This window comes from Drosophila biarmipes, chromosome 3L (assembly GCF_025231255.1).
Source record: "Drosophila biarmipes strain raj3 chromosome 3L, RU_DBia_V1.1, whole genome shotgun sequence".
Taxonomy (NCBI): Eukaryota; Metazoa; Arthropoda; class Insecta; order Diptera; family Drosophilidae; genus Drosophila; species Drosophila biarmipes.
Genome location: NC_066613.1, coordinates 25,161,401 through 25,180,251, shown reverse-complemented (window position 1 = coordinate 25,180,251; position 18,851 = coordinate 25,161,401). Strand labels below are relative to the sequence as shown.

The 18,851-nt window shown below is 42.5% G+C and overlaps 1 protein-coding gene across 11 annotated transcripts in view; it reads left to right on the top strand.

The window, feature by feature from the left end:
• Window positions 1-18,851, top strand: part of LOC108035061 (band 7 protein CG42540) — a 45,520-nt gene that overhangs the window by 18,004 nt on the left and 8,665 nt on the right. For 3 of the 11 annotated variants that reach the window (XM_050886577.1, XM_050886574.1, XM_050886575.1), the window contains 4 exons: window positions 12,400-12,435; window positions 13,269-13,378; window positions 13,946-14,018; window positions 14,817-14,899. In XM_050886577.1, the coding sequence (XP_050742534.1) occupies window positions 12,400-12,435; window positions 13,269-13,378; window positions 13,946-14,018; window positions 14,817-14,899 (302 nt within the window). Of the gene's footprint in view, window positions 1-198; window positions 212-870; window positions 1,128-1,151; window positions 1,779-8,605; window positions 9,954-12,399; window positions 12,436-13,268; window positions 13,379-13,945; window positions 14,019-14,816; window positions 14,900-18,851 lie in introns of those variants that run through there. The other 8 variants (XM_050886579.1, XM_050886578.1, XM_050886580.1 and 5 more) reach the window with 7 other exon arrangements.

The following is an 18,851-nucleotide window of genomic DNA, read 5'->3' as shown; positions in this document are numbered from 1 at the left end:
GGATAGATGCGACAGTTGACAACGCGGTCGAGTTGACTCAAGTCGACTTGACTCGTCTTGACTTGACTGATGCAAAAGCATCAGCGGCAGCCAAATGAACACTGGCATAATGAAGGCGGTTGTGGGAGTAGTTTTCACAATGGTTGGGGGTTTGTGGGTGTTCTAGTTGCACTCAGAAAAAACTATTTAAATAGCAAGGCGTTAACAAAAGGTCATGCTTAAGGTCAAGAATAGGTTCTCTTAAAAATATGTATAAATTTGATTAAGTATATGCATCATTCTGAATAGACTCTTGAATTTCTCATTGCATTTTTAGTATTCAAATATACTGTTGCATACTTTTAGACATCTTTTCATACAAAATAAATTTCAAATCGCTAGTGATTTGATTGATATCACCTTATGACCCACAATGGTCTACCCGTTTTAAAAAGAACCGAAAATTTTTATAATATTAAATGAAAACCAAATTCCATTTACTCACAATTTTCCTAAGTGTTTTTATTGTAATATACATTTCGGGGCTGCATCTAGTTCGAGGTTGTCACCAACAAAAGATTCGCTGCATCAAAGCCATCTGCGAATGGTCTCCGTAACATTTGGCATCTGAAATCAGAATCAGAATCAGAAACTGAATGTGAGTCTGAAATCCGAATCTGGCATCCGGCAGTCCACATCCTGCATCCTTGGGCTGAAAACGTAAGCGGAAAGCGAACAGTACTTTGCGAGCTATTAACTTGTCCACTGTCAATGGCAATTAGCATAAATTGTGACCCACTCCTTGAGCCCCCGCCCACGGCAATTGTTGGCCAAGCGCAAACAAAGGGTATATATACCCGATAAATACGTAAATAAGCTTAAAACCATCGTTCAGTTCGGTTTGGTCTATAAACTACGCCGGACTTGTGGAAACGGCGAGCGGACAACCAGCGAATCGGCACGTTGCATGCCCCCAGGAGCTTTGTGTGTTGTTATTAAATTAGTTTTTCGTGTTGCCGTGCTCGGTGCTGTGTTGTCTGTATCCTGCTTCTGCTCCTCTGAGCTCGTGTTCCGGTTGGTGGACAAAGGATTGGGGACTACGGAGCCAGGATTAAGGATGAGTCTCGGCAGCAGGAACGCCATCTTACGTACGGCTCACTTGACAATCGTAGTGGCTGCACCGCACATTGTTGATGTTGTGGCTTTCCCTTTGTGGCTGTCCTAATTTAAGTGAGGAAACTGTGGAACAAGCCTGCGAGTCCTGGAAAAACGCCAGCCGAGCCGGAAAACTTTGTGCCCGAAAACTTTTTAACAGAGTTCTTGGTCGAGAGCGCTGCTTAAAGGGAAAATTAAATAAACGAAAGCGGTGGCAAACTCAACCAAAAGTTAGCCTCAAAACTTTTCGGTGTGTGTGTACGTTTGTGTTTGAACGCTACTTGTGGCAATTAGCAAGTGGCAGGAGAAGCGGAATTTTACTCGAAAACTTCCCAAGTAAAGCTCCAAAATATCGGACCGAACGGATAGCCTGTGGCAAGTGACTGCCACCAGCATGCAACAGCCACCTCAGCGGCACGGCCGACCTGCACCACAGCACAGTAATCAGTATCAGCACCACCAGCACCAAACCCAGTGGGCACTGCACCACCAGAACCACCTCAGCCAGGCACAGCGCACCACCGGCAGGCACCCGATGCTGGGCAGCAACCACAGCAGCCAGCGGGAGACCAGTGTGTCGCCCCGCCGAGTGGCTCTCGACACCACCGCCTCGGGATCCACCACCGGATTCGGGTTCGATCGGGGTAAGCACCACCGAGGCTTCCCATTTGAACGTGGCTATCTTTTTCTGGTGAGGTTTATAAAGTCGACTTAACAATTGAAATTTCATAATTTCATATGTGCAGAACCGACATCGAAGCCCATCTGTGTCTTTTCAGATACTATAACCTTAGTTTTTACAGTCTGATTTTGCCGTGAAATACCTCGATGAAGCTCATCTCTGTGTGTGTATTTTTGCAATGGCTGCACTTCCAGATTCCATAACATGAGTTACTGTTTAATTCCCTACTATTCTACATTTAAATATTTCAATTATAAGAGAGTCAAAATTATAGCCCATTCATAAGTCAGATTAATCCGTATTTCCAATGGCTTCCAGAATGGGACCCCAAAACTGCACTTCCAGATTCCATAACTTGAGTTACTGGATTCCGATTTTGATGTGGGATACCTCTATGAATTTGTGGTTGAAATTTCTATTATTTTGCATTCAAATATTTCAATTATAAGAGAGTCAAAATTATAGCCCATTCATATGTCAGATTAATCCGTATTTCCAATGGCTTCCAGAATGGGACCCCAAAACTGCACTTCCAGATTCCATAACATGAGTTACTGGATTCCGATTTTGGTGTGGGATACCTCTATGAGTTTGTAGTTGAATTTTCTATTATTTTGCATTCAAATATTTCAATTGCAAGATGGTCAGAATTTAGGCCCATTTACATGTCAGATTAATCCGTATTTCCAATGGCTTTCAGAATGGGACCAAAAAACTGCACTTCCAGATTCCATTACTTGTGTTACTGGATTCCGAATTTGATGTGGGATACCTCTATGAATTTGTTGTTGAATTCCATAATATTCTACATTTAAATATTTCAATTACAAGAGGGTCTAAATTTTAGCCCATTCACATGTCAGATTAATCCGTATTTCCAATGGCTTCCAGAATGGGACCCCAAAACTGCACTTCCAGATTCCATAACTTGAGTTACTAGATTCCGATTTTGATGTGCGATACCTCTTTGAGTTAGTAGTTGAATTTTCTATTATTTTTCATTCAAATATTTCAATTACAAGAGGGTCAAAATTTTAGCCCACTCACATGTCAGATTAATCCATATTTCCAATGCCTTCCAGAATGGGACCCCCAAAACTGCACTCCAGATTCCATAACTTGAGTTACTGGATTCCGATTTTGATGTGGGATACCTCCATGAATTTCTTGTTGAATTCCCCTATATTCTACATTTCAATATTTCAATTACAAGAGGGTCTAAATTTTAGCCCATTCACATGTCAGATTAATCCGTATTTCCAATGGCTTGCAGAATGGGAACCCAAAACTAACTTGAGTTACTGGATTCCAATTGCACCCGAGTCAGACTCAAATATTTGCAATTGAGAAATTAAATTAATGTAGTGGATTCAACTCCCTATAATTTTAATTGACCTACTTTTAAACTTAATGGTCACAATTTAAATACCTTGTTCAGCTTGTGTGGGCGAAATTTACGGCTTCGTCAGAGAGTGCCTCCTCCCGCAGCGCAATTATCTTAAACCATTTAGACGCAGTTCCATAACTCCAACTATAATTTATAATCCTCCTAAAGGCATCTTTAAGTTGCTGGGCTTTTAATTAAATCCTCGAAATGCTGGGGCGACATATTTTCCGGCAAAGGGGAAATCCAATGAGAAGTGGGTGTAACTCGGCAGAAATATGTTCGAAAAATTTCCGAGGCGTGTGCGCCCAGCGCCAAGTGGAAAGTGTAAAAAGGAGTGGAGTGCAATGGACATGGAGAGCTGGTGGGTTAAGGGGGTTAAGGCGGGATGAGTGCAGTACGTGGGCGTGGCACACACGCTTCCGCCCCCTGGGCAGCTGCACATCCACATCCGTCCGCCATAATTAAGTTTTACCAGCCAGGGAGCAAACACCCCGTTGGCCAGGACCACAGGACACTCGACCGCAGGGCAGAGAATTCGCATCGCCGCTCGGTGGTCCCTGCTGCACTTTAATTGATTTCCAAGTTGGTCACGTTATCAGCTTTTGCCTGTTTGCAGCCATCCGCCCAGCCGAGTCCTTGATACACCTCCCACTCTTCCCATTCCACCTTCCCTTTATCCCTTTGGTTTTGAGTAAGCCCCGGTGACCCCGCGCTGTTTATCCTCGCGCCCTTTGATCGCGCTCCTTGCAGGACAAACAATGTGGGGTTTGATTAATTCTCGGTGCGGTTGGCTCAGCGGTGCTGCCATCAGCAGACGGCCAACAGTGAAAAATAAATTATTAAACATATAAAACTATGAGTAATTAGTTTGGGTTCTCTCCTGAAAATGAGTAATAACATTTGATTAAACTTTAAATATGACAGTGTGAAGGTATATACAAACATTAGTTAAATTAATTTTGTACTTTTTGTAATTGTACTTTTTGTACTTTTTGTAATTGTTTACAGAACGTACTCTGCATAATTTAATATTAATAAACGACAGTATTTCATTAAGAAAGACTTTTTTCATTGAGTACTATTTCAACTGCTTAAATTAGCCTCTTAATATTATTCATGAAAACACCCCTTTTCCCAGTGTGCAAATTATTTTCCAGCGAACTGTAAGCAGCAAAAACCACGAGCCACAAAAATTATTAATTATGGCTCCCAAGGGCTGAGAGCTTATCGAAATCAGCATGTAAACAGCAAGTAATGAGTGGGCAGTGGGGAAAAGGGATTGCATCGTTAAAACACGGACTTTGTGGCCAAGGCAAGACTGAGTTCCCTTTTAAAGTCCATGCAAAGTGGAGATTCCGCAGCAAAAATCAATTAAATAAAGTGCTCATACGCAGAGCATATGTCTGTGTAATAAACTTTGTGTGAACGCTTAATAAAGGAATCGAGCGCAAAAATGAGCAAACCGCCAGCTAAAAGGGGAAATGGGGAAGTGGAAAAGGCCAAATGGAAAAGGGAAAAATAAAAGGAAAAGGACGAAATGTCCGACACTCGGCGGCGACATCGATATCGACAACGACATCCAGGCTCGGCGCCGTTTGCCATTCATTCATTGTGTGATATATATATCTCTATGCTATATATACACTCGCCATCCGATTCACCATTGATAAAGTCGGGAACAGAAGAGCAGGGACCCTGAGCCAACGTTGAATTATTGGCAAGCGTTTGCTTGGCCAGTTTTTCATTTCGCTTTTCATTTTATTGTCCGGCGAGCGCGTCGTCAATGTGTGGTTATGAATTATTGATTGGGTGATAGTCCTGCCTGACAGTCGGTCTACTTAGCAAGTCGCATGCCAAAGATGAATATTCCTTCTAATGAACGCCATTGATTGGATGGCCCAAAGTGCGCCGCAATCACAATCACAAACACCGAAAGAAATCAAGGAAATCTAAAAAATTAATAATATGAAAGCCAAAAAAATAAGAAAATATTATCTATTTAAAAGCCAAGCACAATTTAAAAGAAAATATTCACATAATAAGTATTATAGCAACACCACTAAAAGCTTTCGCAGTTATTTTATTTTACTTGTTACATTAATGGATGCAACTGAGTGACATTTAAATATCCTGAAACACAGTTCGTGCCCAGTGCAATTACAAAAAGTAATTTTATATGTAGAACTCTTTAATTAATACCGCGATATCTGTGGTACATCAAGCACAAGATGACCTTTCACGCGTTTGATATAAAAATAAAATGATGACATGCCGTAAAACATGGCTTCCTTAAAGTCTGCCTTCCGTGTTTTGTGGCAAAAATAAATGTAGTATGCAAAAAATTTTAATTTACACCGCGAAACTCTTAAGTTTTTCACTGCATACCAAGAGCTACAAAAGTATCTGCCATGGAATTTAGATTCTCCGGCAAAAGTTGGGTTTTTAGAGTGCCACAACTTTAACGAGAACTGGGGAAAAAGGCTCCTTGCTCGTCGCCCAATCAGTTTCACAAACTGAACTGGCATATTTCATTCGACTCACTGTGGCCGCGTCGTATAAATTCCGACCCCGTCTATTCATATTTTATGAGTGCGAAAGGAGCAGTGGCTCCAGCCATAATACTAACGAATATACGGGTCCCCGAGCTTCCGTAATTCTCCCCGAATTGATTTCCAGTTGGACCAGGACCAGGAGCTGGAGCTGAAGCTGGAGATGGCAAGGCGAACCAAGCACAACCTACATACCCCGCTTTCAAAAGGCTCCTTTAGAATTTTGCAACAAGCCGCAGATACATGGTAGTTACATCGCAGTACGAGTAGTACTTCTGGCCATGTTCGAGCAAACTTTGCTTAACTTCTGGTCCTTATAATCGTAGCAGAGATGAGGGGAGGCGGGAAGGGAAAAGGCGGCAAAACGGGGCAAACAAACAAGGCTTGAGTGTGTTTGTTTGCCCGAGTGTCTAGGGGAACTTTCACTGCGCGACAGGGACAGTGACCTCATATGACAATAATTCGACGCATTTGTGTCACATCCTCGTACACACAATGCCCTCTCTGCCACCTCGCTTTCCCGCCGCCGGAAAAGCGCAAACGTCGACAATCGAGAGGGACGACTGCAAAAGATAGGGACAGTTATCTCTTCGCCTTCGCCTGACCCCTCGCCTTGGGCCTCGACAATTGCACAGACCATTGTTTGGGCTGCTCGCAGCTCGTACATCGCACCAACCATGCCACCCAGCCAGCCAGCCAACCGACCTACACAACCCAACCACCCACCTATCCCAACGACCTCTCCTCTTGGGCGTGCTGCTACACTTCCGTTAGCAGTTAAGTGCGACATATTTGCCTGGCTAATTTCGCACACGGAGCGCCGCAGGACTTTCGCTTCAAAGTCCTGGACCTGCGCCGAAATTCCCCACACCGAAAAATATATGCTGAGGATGTGAAGATCTTGAAAATAAGATCATATACCCTAGGAATACCCCTGAAATTCCCTAGAATGCATTCGATTTTTCTGACTGGAAAACTCTAATTTTAATTAAAAGAAATACAAATAAGACAAATGTTTCTTCAATATAAAATATTTTTGTTATATTTAAAACCTCAAAACATTTAATAGGCTTCTTAAAACCGAATCTTACATTTCGAAAAATTAGAAAGTAGAATTTTATCGTATTTATCTTTGAATTTTCATTTTTATTGAAGTGCAAGCTTAAAACAGAAAAAATTAAGCCAAAATCCATTTGGCTTTACAACATAGTTGAAAAACTGCCCGACTTCCTCCCACAGTTGTGTCTACTTGCCTAGTGAACTCGTGTCTCCCTTTTTTTTTGGGATAGTCCATGTGTGTGACATCATTTGCTCGTCTCAGATCTCAGTTCTCATTTTCGCAATCCTGACAGGAAAAACGCTCGGCCATCCTTTGCCCTCCTCTAACCAAAAGCAAATCGTCTTTTTGGCTCTGGCAGCTTTGTTTTTCGATAGGCAAAAATGGTACGCCTTCGTTTTTATGTTTGCCTATATAAACTGCGTATAGGAAAATAAAAGCCAGGGGCGGGACTCACTTAACTGCCATCCGGTTGTGGTTAAGAGGTCTTTTCTCGTCTTGTCCTCTCGTTGGCCCTGCTACGAAATTCTCTTTTGGAAAAGCAAAGTATTCGGCTCGGAATTGGAGACAGCGGTTTGGCCATCTTCTGCTGCGAAATTCTGTTTGAAACCTCAACTTTATTTCCGCTCAATTTTCCATGCACTTGCTTTTATCTAGCCTGCCAAATGAAGCAATTCTGCTTAATAGAAAATGCAAATCGAATGGAAAACTAGTTTCGGGCTCGCCTTGAAAGAAATCGGAAAGAAAATAAATAAAACTTTGTTAAATTTTAAAGTGATTTTAAATAGGATTTCTTTTAATAAATATTATGAATACTATTTCTTAAAAAATTAAAGCATGAAAATGACATAGTTGGTAGGAAACACAAGTTCCCTGGCCACCAAAAATCGATGTCTAATAGCTCCTAACTATAAATTTAACCTTTAATGGATGGCCAGAACACGTTGGGTATTCCCCAGCCCTTCCGTGATTAGGATCTGGTGCTAAATGTGTGCACGTGTGGCACATGGGCCAAGTCACCGGGTCCCGGGACACTCTGATTGCCCCATAATAAAGCACCTAGTCTAGGACTCGAGTGCCCCATTTGTCTGCGGGGGGATATGTGTGGCCGTACCCAAATCAATCCGCACATTAATCAAGAACCCGAGATTAATTAACTGCCCTGCCCTGCTTCAGACTGGAGTGGAGCTCCTTTATGGAGTGTTGTGAATGAATGTCAAACATAATGACACTCATACGCACTGTGGGGCGACAGTTGACACGGTGTATCGGATGCCCCTGCACTTCGGGGAGTAGGTACACGATTTTATTTTTATTGTACACAGGCAGAAAAGTATGGTAGCTAGAGGTGGTTCCGAAATGTTCTAGGCTTTGAAATCAATTATAAAAACTTTATTAATAAATTTTGTTTTGATATATCCATATTATTATAAAACATTTTGCAGGAGGTTGATTTTTTTATTTGCCAGGGTGACATATCTCAGCGAAAGAATGTATTATGGTTCAGCACCATGAGGGACATTTTCGCCCAGTGCACTTCCCGCCAAGCCCCACCCCCTCGCCCGCGCCTTCTGGCGCCTAATGAAGCGTAAACGGTAATTGACAGCTCAAAGCAAAGCTCAGGAGCTGCAGGTGACCTAAAATATTCGACAGTTCGACAGGCTTTGGCTTGGCAATCGGCGGAGGTGGGTTCATTAGAAATTCGCAGTCAAGCGTGGCAGGCAGTGTCAGGATGTGTTTTTCTGGCCAGGATGATGAGCTGGGGATGTCTGGGATGGGGTTGTGGGGATGTGACACCGGGGCCGGGTGCTCGTACATATCATTCCATGCCAGTTAACAAACACAGAGCACGGGAGCCCTCTTGTCTGACTACAATGGATGCTGCGAGTGGTGGCGCAGGCAGGTGGTTCGTTCTCGAAGGTGTCATAAATTAGGTTTGTCACCTGTACACACACGAGTTCGACATGTGAGGAGGGGAAGTATCCGTTTTAGCACACATAGGACGGTCTCTCTCTCTCGATGAGGAGGTACTAAAGACCAGCATCTCTCCATCTCTGTTGCGCTCTTGCCCCTGGCCAGGATTTCCCCAGCGAAAAGCTTGGCGAGCGGAGAAAGCTTCGTTCCTGAAGTTCGAAACGGGACCAATGTTTCGGGGAGTGCGCAAGGTCAGTGCAAGCTGGGAAAGGTGAAAGTTGAACGATGCTGCACCTGCAACCTGCAGCTGGGAGAGCGGCGAAAGCTCTTCGATCCTGGTTTTTGGCCGCCTGATAACAAAGTCGAGAGCGAGCCAGCGAGAGCTTTGGTCGGGGGATATATAAAAGGATGCTGGCTGCTGGCGCACTTTCAGTTGGATTCCGAGCGAGGCAGCAGCAGCATCAGTAGCAGTGGCACCAGCAGCACAGGAGAAGCGGAAAAGCCAGGAGCCAGGAGTCAGGCGCCAGGAGAGGCCGAACCCGAGCCCGAGCCACCGAGCCACCGATGGGCAATGGACACAGAGCTGGGAAAACTAGCTCAGCCTAGTGTGTGTGTGTGAACCCGTGGTAGTGACAGTGTGTGCGTGCCTATGTGTGTGTTTCTTGAAGAAAAGGGAAAAGAACCGAGAAAGTGCAGGATGCTGAACTAGGACCAAGATTGACCCGGAGCAGCCAGGAACAGCAGCCGCACTGGCGTCGTTTTGCGAGCGCGGCTTGATGCCCGATTCGATGATGGACATGGAGCATCGGGACCACCAGCTGCACCGCCAGCAGCAGCAGTCGCACCACCATCAGCCAGGTCGCCTAGCAGCCAGCACCAGCACATTTGCACCACCGGCGCCGGCGGGCAGTCAGCCGGAGGAGCGGGACAGGGACCACCATCTGCACCATCATCAGACCAACAATGTGGCCGCCTCACCACTGCCAGTCAATGCCTCCATACAGTTGCACCAGCAGCAGCAGCCGCAGCAGCAGCAGCAGCAACCACTGACGCAGTTGCAGCAACCACAGTTAAGGGAACGCGAGCACCACCAACATCCGCAGCAGCAGCAGCAGCAGATGATGCAGCAGCCACCGCAGCAGCAGATGCAGCAACTGCCGCACAGTCACCATGCCCTCATGCAGCAATCGCAGCAGCAGCAGGCCATCCATCGAGCCGAGGCGCGAAGAGGTGAGCTCATGTCGCTGGTGGCTCTTGTAGAGAGTGTGCACTGTAGGCTGGCTTGCCTGGCTTGGCTGAACTTGTTGCTTGTCCGGTCTCCAAAAATGACCCACCACCACCACATCAAAATTTGATTAGAGACGCCACAAAGTCACCAAATCACAACTTCACAAATTCGGTTTCTTTGTATAATACGTATTCTTTCGCTCCTCATGCCGACCGAATGTTGTGTATATCTGTGATTAATCGGGTTAGGTGTACACTGTACATAAATGTCTATATGTGTTCCTGCATATATATATATATATACTGTATACCTCGAAGCCATTTCATATGCATGCTAATCGCTTCATTAGGCCCTGAAAAGCGTTCAGTCTTCAGTCTTTTCGCTCTCGCATTTGCCATGCAAAATTCAATCAGAAATTGCTTTAACTTGCTGGGCCAGGACGAAGGACCAACACCGCAACACAGCAGCAACACCAACAGCAGCAGCAGCAACATCATCAGCAGCAGCAACACCAACAGCAACAGCAGCCACATCAAGCTGACCTATTTCCCGAGCAAAGCTTTTTGCCAGGGGCTGGCGCTCTGACGTATGCGTTGATGTGGTGCGAGGGGCGTGGGGCGTGAGGGCGGTGGGGGCCGAGCGGGTTGAGTGGGTCGAGTGGGTGGTGGGTTCAGTGGGTGAGTGGTTGAGTGGCTGAGTGGGTGAGTGGGTTCAGCGGGCAGCTGGACAGCCGTTGGCTGGTCATTAAAAAATTATGACCACACATTGTTCTCCGAGATTGTACATTAAGGTAAATTCATCTCTTTTCGTCCTCCTTTTTTGTGTGTTGGGGTCAACACAAATGGAATAACAGAAACTAAATAACCCCGGGGCAAAAAAGGAGGCCAAATAAGTGCTATTTACCAGAGCCGTGCTGAAAATAATTATCAGCGATCATATCGTTTATAGATGGCAGTTCCCTGACATACAGCATTTTGCATTTTATTTATTAAAGCTGCCAGCAGTCAGAAAATAATTAGCTATGTTTGCAATCTAAATGGCTAATTAAGTTCCGCCGATTTAGAGCTTTTAAGAATTGTTGGTGGAAATGAAATATATAATTTCTATGTATCTATAATGGAAAATCTGGGAAGGACAATCCTTACTTTTTATTATTTTGTTAATGATCTTGGTTTATGTTAGCAACTTTGGTTAGTAGGTTTTTTAGATGGTCCTGATGATAGGGTGGTGATTTAATAATGATTTTATGTTCCCAAACCCAAACCTTAGTAGAAAAAGTATCACTAGAACAACTTATAAAAACTCTTGCTTACCCTTGGTTCATTTAGATCGTAATGTAAATATATCAATAGAATATAGAAACATTTCCAATGAGTAAAAAAAACCTTTAGAAACCTTTACCAAAATACGACATTTTTAAATATTATTAAATTATTATTAAATATGCTGCGTAACATCACCGTTGATAACAGAGTGTCAATTCCGTTAAGCCCACTTAAAACCTAGCTTAAGGTGCCATCCAAATAATTACAATTTCAGCAGCTGAATTCCGGCTCTTCCGCCATCGTTTTATCATTTCTACAGAGGCAATTTAGCTATAAATCTATTAGGTCTGCGGTCACCAGCCAGGGGCGTTACACACAAATCCAGAAAGCCTTTCATCTCGGCGCAAAACTCTCGGATTGCCGGCGCCTTCGTTGCCAGGCACATTCAAATCGCAATTATTCCGAAATCAATTTCAATAAAAGTTAGCTGCGGTGCGCCAGGAGTTTGAATGTTTGGCAGCTTGTTGGCTTAGCCAGGCCCTAGGATTCGCCCATCAAAGTTTTCCGTTTTCCAGTGTCGCTTTTCCTGCGCTGTCTGTGTGTGTGTGCTGTGCGAGTGAGAGTGTGTTCGGGCGTGTATTTCTAAAAGTGAGTGGGTGAGAGCTCGTTAAAAACACTTTGCTGACGTCGCCGTTGCTGGGTGTTGGCATTGTGGCAACTTTTCAATGAACTGTAATTGAAACTGAAATGCAAACTGTGCCGTGCCGCTAATTGCCAGCAGCTTGAAAACTGAAAACCGGCAACTGGTAACTGGTGGCCAGAAAACCAGTAAACCAAAAACCAGAAGGCAAACAAACTGCAACAGCAGCGCGTAAACAGCATTTAAATGTGTGTGGCATGAATAATTTATGATTTTTCTTCAGTTCGTAGTTGTTGGCTCTTTAGTTTTTCGCTTTCGTAGTTCGTTTGAGCATGTTGTTTAACCCACAAAAAGAAACCCCGAAAACTGCATGGCATGGAGCAGCTAAGTAGATCCCCGCCGGATCGCCGAGCACTCAAAAACACGGATATACAAGAACCAGTTCCCAAATAAAACACACCAATTGGCTAGTTGCTGATCAAGCCGAAAAGCATTTCCCCCCGATTAATTTCTCTTGTTGTTCGATTTATCGTATTCTTGCAGATACACAAGCAAAACATTCACATGGATTTCTCTATTGTAAGTCGCACCAATTTGGACAATGCCCAAGAAAAGAAATGAAAACAGAAAAAGATCCCCACATCCTACAGCCAAAATCAAACAGAAACACACGAGACACACACAAGCTACTTTTCAACCTGTTACAAAACTATACTCCTTTTTATATGTGTAACTCTAACTCTAACTCTAACTCTAACTAACTATCTAACTATCTAATGACTACTATCTTTGAGTATTTACTGAGATATTTCCCTTTAATGTATGCACACTCCTTGTTTGCTTGTATTTCGATTTCCGTCTCCGCCTCCTTTTTTGCTCGGTGTGCGCACCTAAGTATGCTACAGATTTTTTCAAGCTTCCAAGGGAACAACATAGTTACTTTTACGAGGCGACGAGGGCCCCATCGAAATTATGGCGTGTCTCAAGTATCAATAAGCAAAATGGGCGACTTGTTGCCCCCCGAAAAGTACCCAAAAATCTCGCACAACTTCAATTTTTGGCTAAACTTTAAGTAATACGAGTACTACGTAATGAAGAATGCCCTTTTTTCCGCTCAGCATTTTTTTTATTCCGACATTCTGTCTGCGATTTTTGTATGCGCCATGCGGAGGTCTTTCGTTTAAGACATTTTCCTTTCTTATTTTTTCCTGGTGCCCCAGCGCATTATTCATGTAACAGTCTTGGGCTCTTTTCTCAGCAGAGCGGAGCCCGAGAAAAGCTGAGGAAAATACAAAACGAATTTATAGCTTAAGCCTTAATTTGCAGCATTTGCTTTGAGCACTTGATTCCATTCTGCTACGTTACATGTATTTATAAGACATTTCTCGTTTTCTCGCCACGTTCTCTCGCAGCGGACGAGGAAATCAGCGATAAGGCATCAACATGCGGCAAATTGCTAATATTTCTCTCCGTGGCTCTTGTGATAATGACGCTACCCTTCAGTCTCTTCGTCTGCTTCAAGGTACGTTGTGCAAAAAATATATATATTTTAATGATTTTTATTAACTACATAATTTCGCGTTGAAAGTCATCACTTTAGATAAAAACTTCTGCTTTACAAAAATCTAATCATTTTTATAAATTAACACTTTCATAGCATAGTTTTTCACTAAAAAATTATTAAGTCATAAAGCGTCAGTGTAAGAATGGAATTTTCATATATAAATATCTTTCAAAAGCATGACCTAATTTTTCTTACCTTTTTTTCTACATAAGAGGATTAAGTGGACTTTTTTAATGATAAGCCTTTTTAGCAGATTTATGTATTTGCATATGAAAACTGAATATGTCAAGCTAAGCCTATAAGCTGATTAGCAATTTTTTATGTATTTAATACCAAATGATTAAATTATTCATAATACTTTTATCAAGCTACTTTATAAATCCAGATATTGTCGCAAAATATTAAAATGTTAGGTATACTTGGGATCGGGCTAGTTTCCAGGGTGCTCCTAAGTTGTTCCCCCTGCATTTCCTCAAGTTTCAATTTCGTTTCAAGAACATCTCACTCACGTGCCACATTTTGCAGGTGGTGCAGGAGTACGAGCGCGCGGTTATCTTCCGTTTGGGTCGCCTCATGCAGGGCGGTGCCAAGGGCCCAGGTGAGTACTCAGTGGTGCAGTTTCACAGGTGCATAACGGGGTAACAGGTGCCGGTGCAGGTGAGATGGGGTAACGATTCTATGCAAATTTTAGTGCCGCTCGCTGGCGACAAGAATTTGTGTTAATTGCTGCACTTGCTCCAAATTAGCGACTCTGGGGCCGGGCCCCTTTCGCTGTCCCTTTCTCTGCTCCTCTCTCCATCTCTGTCCCCTTCTCTATCTCTGTCTCCGTCCGTGTGCTCTGCTTTTGTGCTCCCATTCCGGGGGAGGAAGAGATTAGGCAAATCGAGGCGAACTTCTGCCACAGTCATGACACTAGCTTGCATCATTTTTGAAGAATTTCCTAGCCACTAAGATTTTTTTAAGGTGGCACAAGGAATGGAAGCACTGAAAAGAAAGTGTTTGTTTTCTGTAAAATGCCTTCTTTAAGGATGTTTTTCCAATTTAACGTATTAGTTCTGTTATAAACCTTTTTGGGAATATGACAACAGAACCTAAAATGTTAGCTCTTAACTTATTATAAAATACCGACCTGGTATTCTGATATTTTCTTCCTATTTGCCTTCAAAAATGTAAGCTTCCGTTTCAATTTCAATACTAAGCCGTCTAAAAAGCGAGTTTAAAGGATTCCGATCTGTAGTGACCTTTCCAAAATGCATTCATAGCATTCAAGTTTTCTTAAAATGGCAAGATAAAAACCTCCTAAGAATGAAACCAAGAATTCAGAATACCTCTTAGCCAGTGCAGTTTTCTTCGCAACCCGTAACGAGCGTTTAAAGCATCTCGACCATAATTACAGGTATCTTCTTCATCCTGCCCTGCATCGACTCCTATGCCCGCGTGGACTTGCGTACCCGCACCTACGACGTGCCACCGCAGGAGGTAAGTTCCGGTAACGTTTTCCGGATGGTAACACAGAAAAAAGAACGCAAAAAAAGCAGCTAAAACCTGCAGTGGCAGCTGCATATATGCTGCCTTCTTCGATGTTGTTGTTGTTGTTGTTATTAACCAAAAGTGGAAATCTTTTTAGTTTATGTACTTCAAAAAGTCCCCATCCAACCCACACACCAACACACACCACACACACACACACGACAACTTAAAAACGATGCCAAGTAAAGCAGAAACCAATTAAACTTTTAGCTTTTGCCACAAGTTATTCCAGCCGACACGTTTGTTAACAAGATATGTATATATATATATACATATACTTTTTGGTTGCATTTTCTTGTTTTGTGTTCTGACCAAAAGTAAAAGGATACATACATACAGACACCCAGATACAAAGATACAGATTTTGGCCCTGCTGGCGGAATCCGCAAGAGAAGCTTGGCTGAGCAGCAGCCGGAATCTGAGTTGTTGTGTGGATTCTGCTGACAGGACACCCACACACACGGACACTGAAAGCCCCACAAACACCCAGATACACACAAGTACACGTACAGATGTAGACACAAGGATACAGGACGCGCAACTGGAGCGTGAATTACGCATACGCAACGTTGTCTTTCTTTGACTTTTTTCCCCCTCGTTCTTGTTGTCGTCGCATGTCACGGTGTTTACTTTTGGTTTCTACTTTCTTGTTCCATTTCTTTTCGGTTCCGACTCTCCTCCCACTGCAGCCCCTCTTCCAGCTCTGTCTATCGCTCTATTTACACCCTATATCTATAACTATATATCTATGTCTATCTGTATCTATTAACGAATCTATCTCCACTCCCCAACCAGCTAAGAAACCCTCTTTCCAACCACTACAATACCGAAAAAAACAGCATCATCAACAGCAAAGTGAAAGAAAACCATTTTTGTTGGCCACACTTATAGTTTATTTAAATCTTTTTCCTACCATTACTAGTGGCAGCAGTCCATTTTGTTTTTATACGAAAATGAAAAAAAATGGAAAAGTGGTTCTAACACCCACAACGCAACCGCACACACAATAACGTTCACACTAACACATTGCTCTCTCTACTCTGTCTCGTTGTTGTTGTTGTTGGTAGACTTGTTGTATCCTATATATACATATATATAAATATATATTTTAAATACTTTGTATGGTACTTGTTGTCGTATTGAAGTTGAACAATGTTGCAGAATTTTTATTATTATTGCCATTGGTGTGCACTCAACCACACAGCCACAACTCACACACACGCAGAGGAAAACTCACCTTGCCCTCACACACACTCACTCTCACACACACACTGGTACACTGGAGTCTCATGAAGATACGCGCTCCATTTATTTTTGGGAATTTTTCATCCTTTAGTTCGCTTACTTGATCTTTTATCGCAATCAACCCCCAGCCAACCGAGAAAACCCCACACATTTCTCATTTTTACCTGTGCATATTTCATTGTTCGCTTGGCAGACTTAAATGAAATATGGAGAAGTGAAAAAACGAATCGAGGCTAAAGTGAATTTTAAGATAGAAATAATGGTTACTGGTTCGATTTCAATCCGCTGGCTCTTTCAACATCTTGCTGACGTCACGTGGAGCAAACTCACTCATATACAGAAACTCAAACACCAAAGCCAAAAATACCCCCCTATTTTTTATTATTTTTCCTTCGTTTTTTGCATATCCGCCAGCATTCTCGTGTTCCATTTGAGTTTGTTCGGTTTTTTGTGTAAATCGCATGAAGGCCACTGCAGCAAGGATAAAAAAAATATGAGAAAAAGCCGGAAAAAATCCCCAAAAGCCATCTCGTTGACGTTGTTATTATTCACAAACACCAGAAGACACATACAAGCCCAGATTTACATACACATTCACCCGAAAATCTCCCCTTTAAGTGCATACGAAATGCGATTTTTGCGCATCATTTCGTTCCACTTTCCTTTTCAGTTTTCTTTTCATTTTAAATCGTATCGTAATCGTTATCGTAAACGTATTTAGTTTTTGATGTCTTTTGAACATTAACTTCAAGTTATTACAATTTGCATAGTTAAAGCTCTGATTGTCTCCTGCAATTAGGAATGAAAAAAAAACCCAACAAAAAATTACAAAACCAAAAAAATGTCAAAAATCAAAGCAAAGTGCCAGAATGCATATCAACTGAAAATCCTATCTCTCTCTATCTATCTGTCTCGCTCTCTGTGTTCAGCCGAGCACCACATATGCATATGCAAAACGAATTGGTGGGCGGGGGCGGGGCAAAACCACAAAAGAACTGTACGCATTACGCATTGGCTCTCTCTCTCACACGCACACATAACCCCTCTATCTCTATCTCTCTCTCCACCTCCACCTCTATCTCTGCCTCTATCTCTCTGTTTGTCACTCACTGTCTGTCCCTATCTCTGTCTGTCCAAAAAGAAAAGTTGATGAAGAAATGAATGTCAAATGTTTGTTCACTGAACACAGGGTGCAGCACTCTCACACAAGCCAGGACCACCCACCCACACAAAGACGGCCACACCAGAACACAGTAAAAAAAACAAAAAAAAAAACTTTAGGTCTTGCGTAGCTTAAAATGCAAGTGGAACCCCATTAAAAACCAAACAGAAACACTGTTAATTGCACACCATCCCACCCAACAAAATATTATAATCTGTCTATCTAAACCTCTCTCTGTCTACTACATCTGTCTTGCTCACTCTCCTGCTAAGCAGCCACAAACCAACCGATCTCTCACTGTCTCTCTATCTCTCTCTGTCTAATCTATCTATATGTCTCTGTCTCTATCTGACTGTCTATCTTACCCACGCTCTATATATAACTATATAACTACCTCTGTCTCTCTCTCTCTCTGTCTCTATATATCTAAATATATAATGATTTTGTTTTATGAGCTATGTACGTTTTGTTTAGCAAAACCATATATAAGAACCGGAAACAAAAAAATACCAATCAACTCCAAAGCAAAACCCTCCAAAACAATCACACAAAAAGAAAATTACTATCGAAATGCACTTACTTGATAAAACCCCCACTCTCCCCAGTTCGGTTAAGCGTTCGAATAATTTTTGAGAGCATGCTAAATATATATTTCCATAAATGTCTATTCTAAAAAGCTTTCTAACTGTCTTAAACGAAAAAACAAACAAACAATACGAAACTCCAGCCACAGATTGTTTATAATGTTGGTACAAACTGAAAAAATTAAAAATCAAAATACAAGTAAACCACACAAGATATAATACACACACTCAAAGCACACACAGACACATCAGACCATTTAGTTAACACGCTCACCCATACACACGAACAGCTTTTAGTTTCAACAAGGTCACCATCCCCAAAAAAAAAAAGATACACCCCGTACCCCGTCCAAGAAAGAACAACAACAATTATGTATTGTACAACTAACTAATTAAATCGTTACCATTTGATTTGTTTGAGCACAAGCGAAAGGACGCACCCCTCCCAATAAAAATGCAAGAACACATTGTATATATGCGAAATATATATCCGCACAGCGAATATACATATATACATATAATGTCGAGTTCATCTATGTGTGTTTTGCGTGGTTTAAGCTGTTAAAAAGTGGTAACTCAACTCCTGCACGCATGCAGGCCAAAAGCCAAAGGCCAGAGCATTAGAAAAACGCCACAAGGCGCCGCCCGCCCTCCAAAACGCGATAGAATCGTAATATTAACTGTGGTAGTACATATTAGCCATATAGTATACGAAAAGCAAGCCAAAGATCTAGAGCTAGAGCAAGTCCCAGCATCACAGCATCAGCATCAGTAGTTGCCCCATAGACTAGGCTACAGTTTACTATAAGATACTTAGTAACCAAGTTCGGTGCTCTAGATACAAATACTACAAAATACCAGCGAATTGAACTTCCGTCTTAATCTCACTCTGACTCTTTCCAACTGTCGC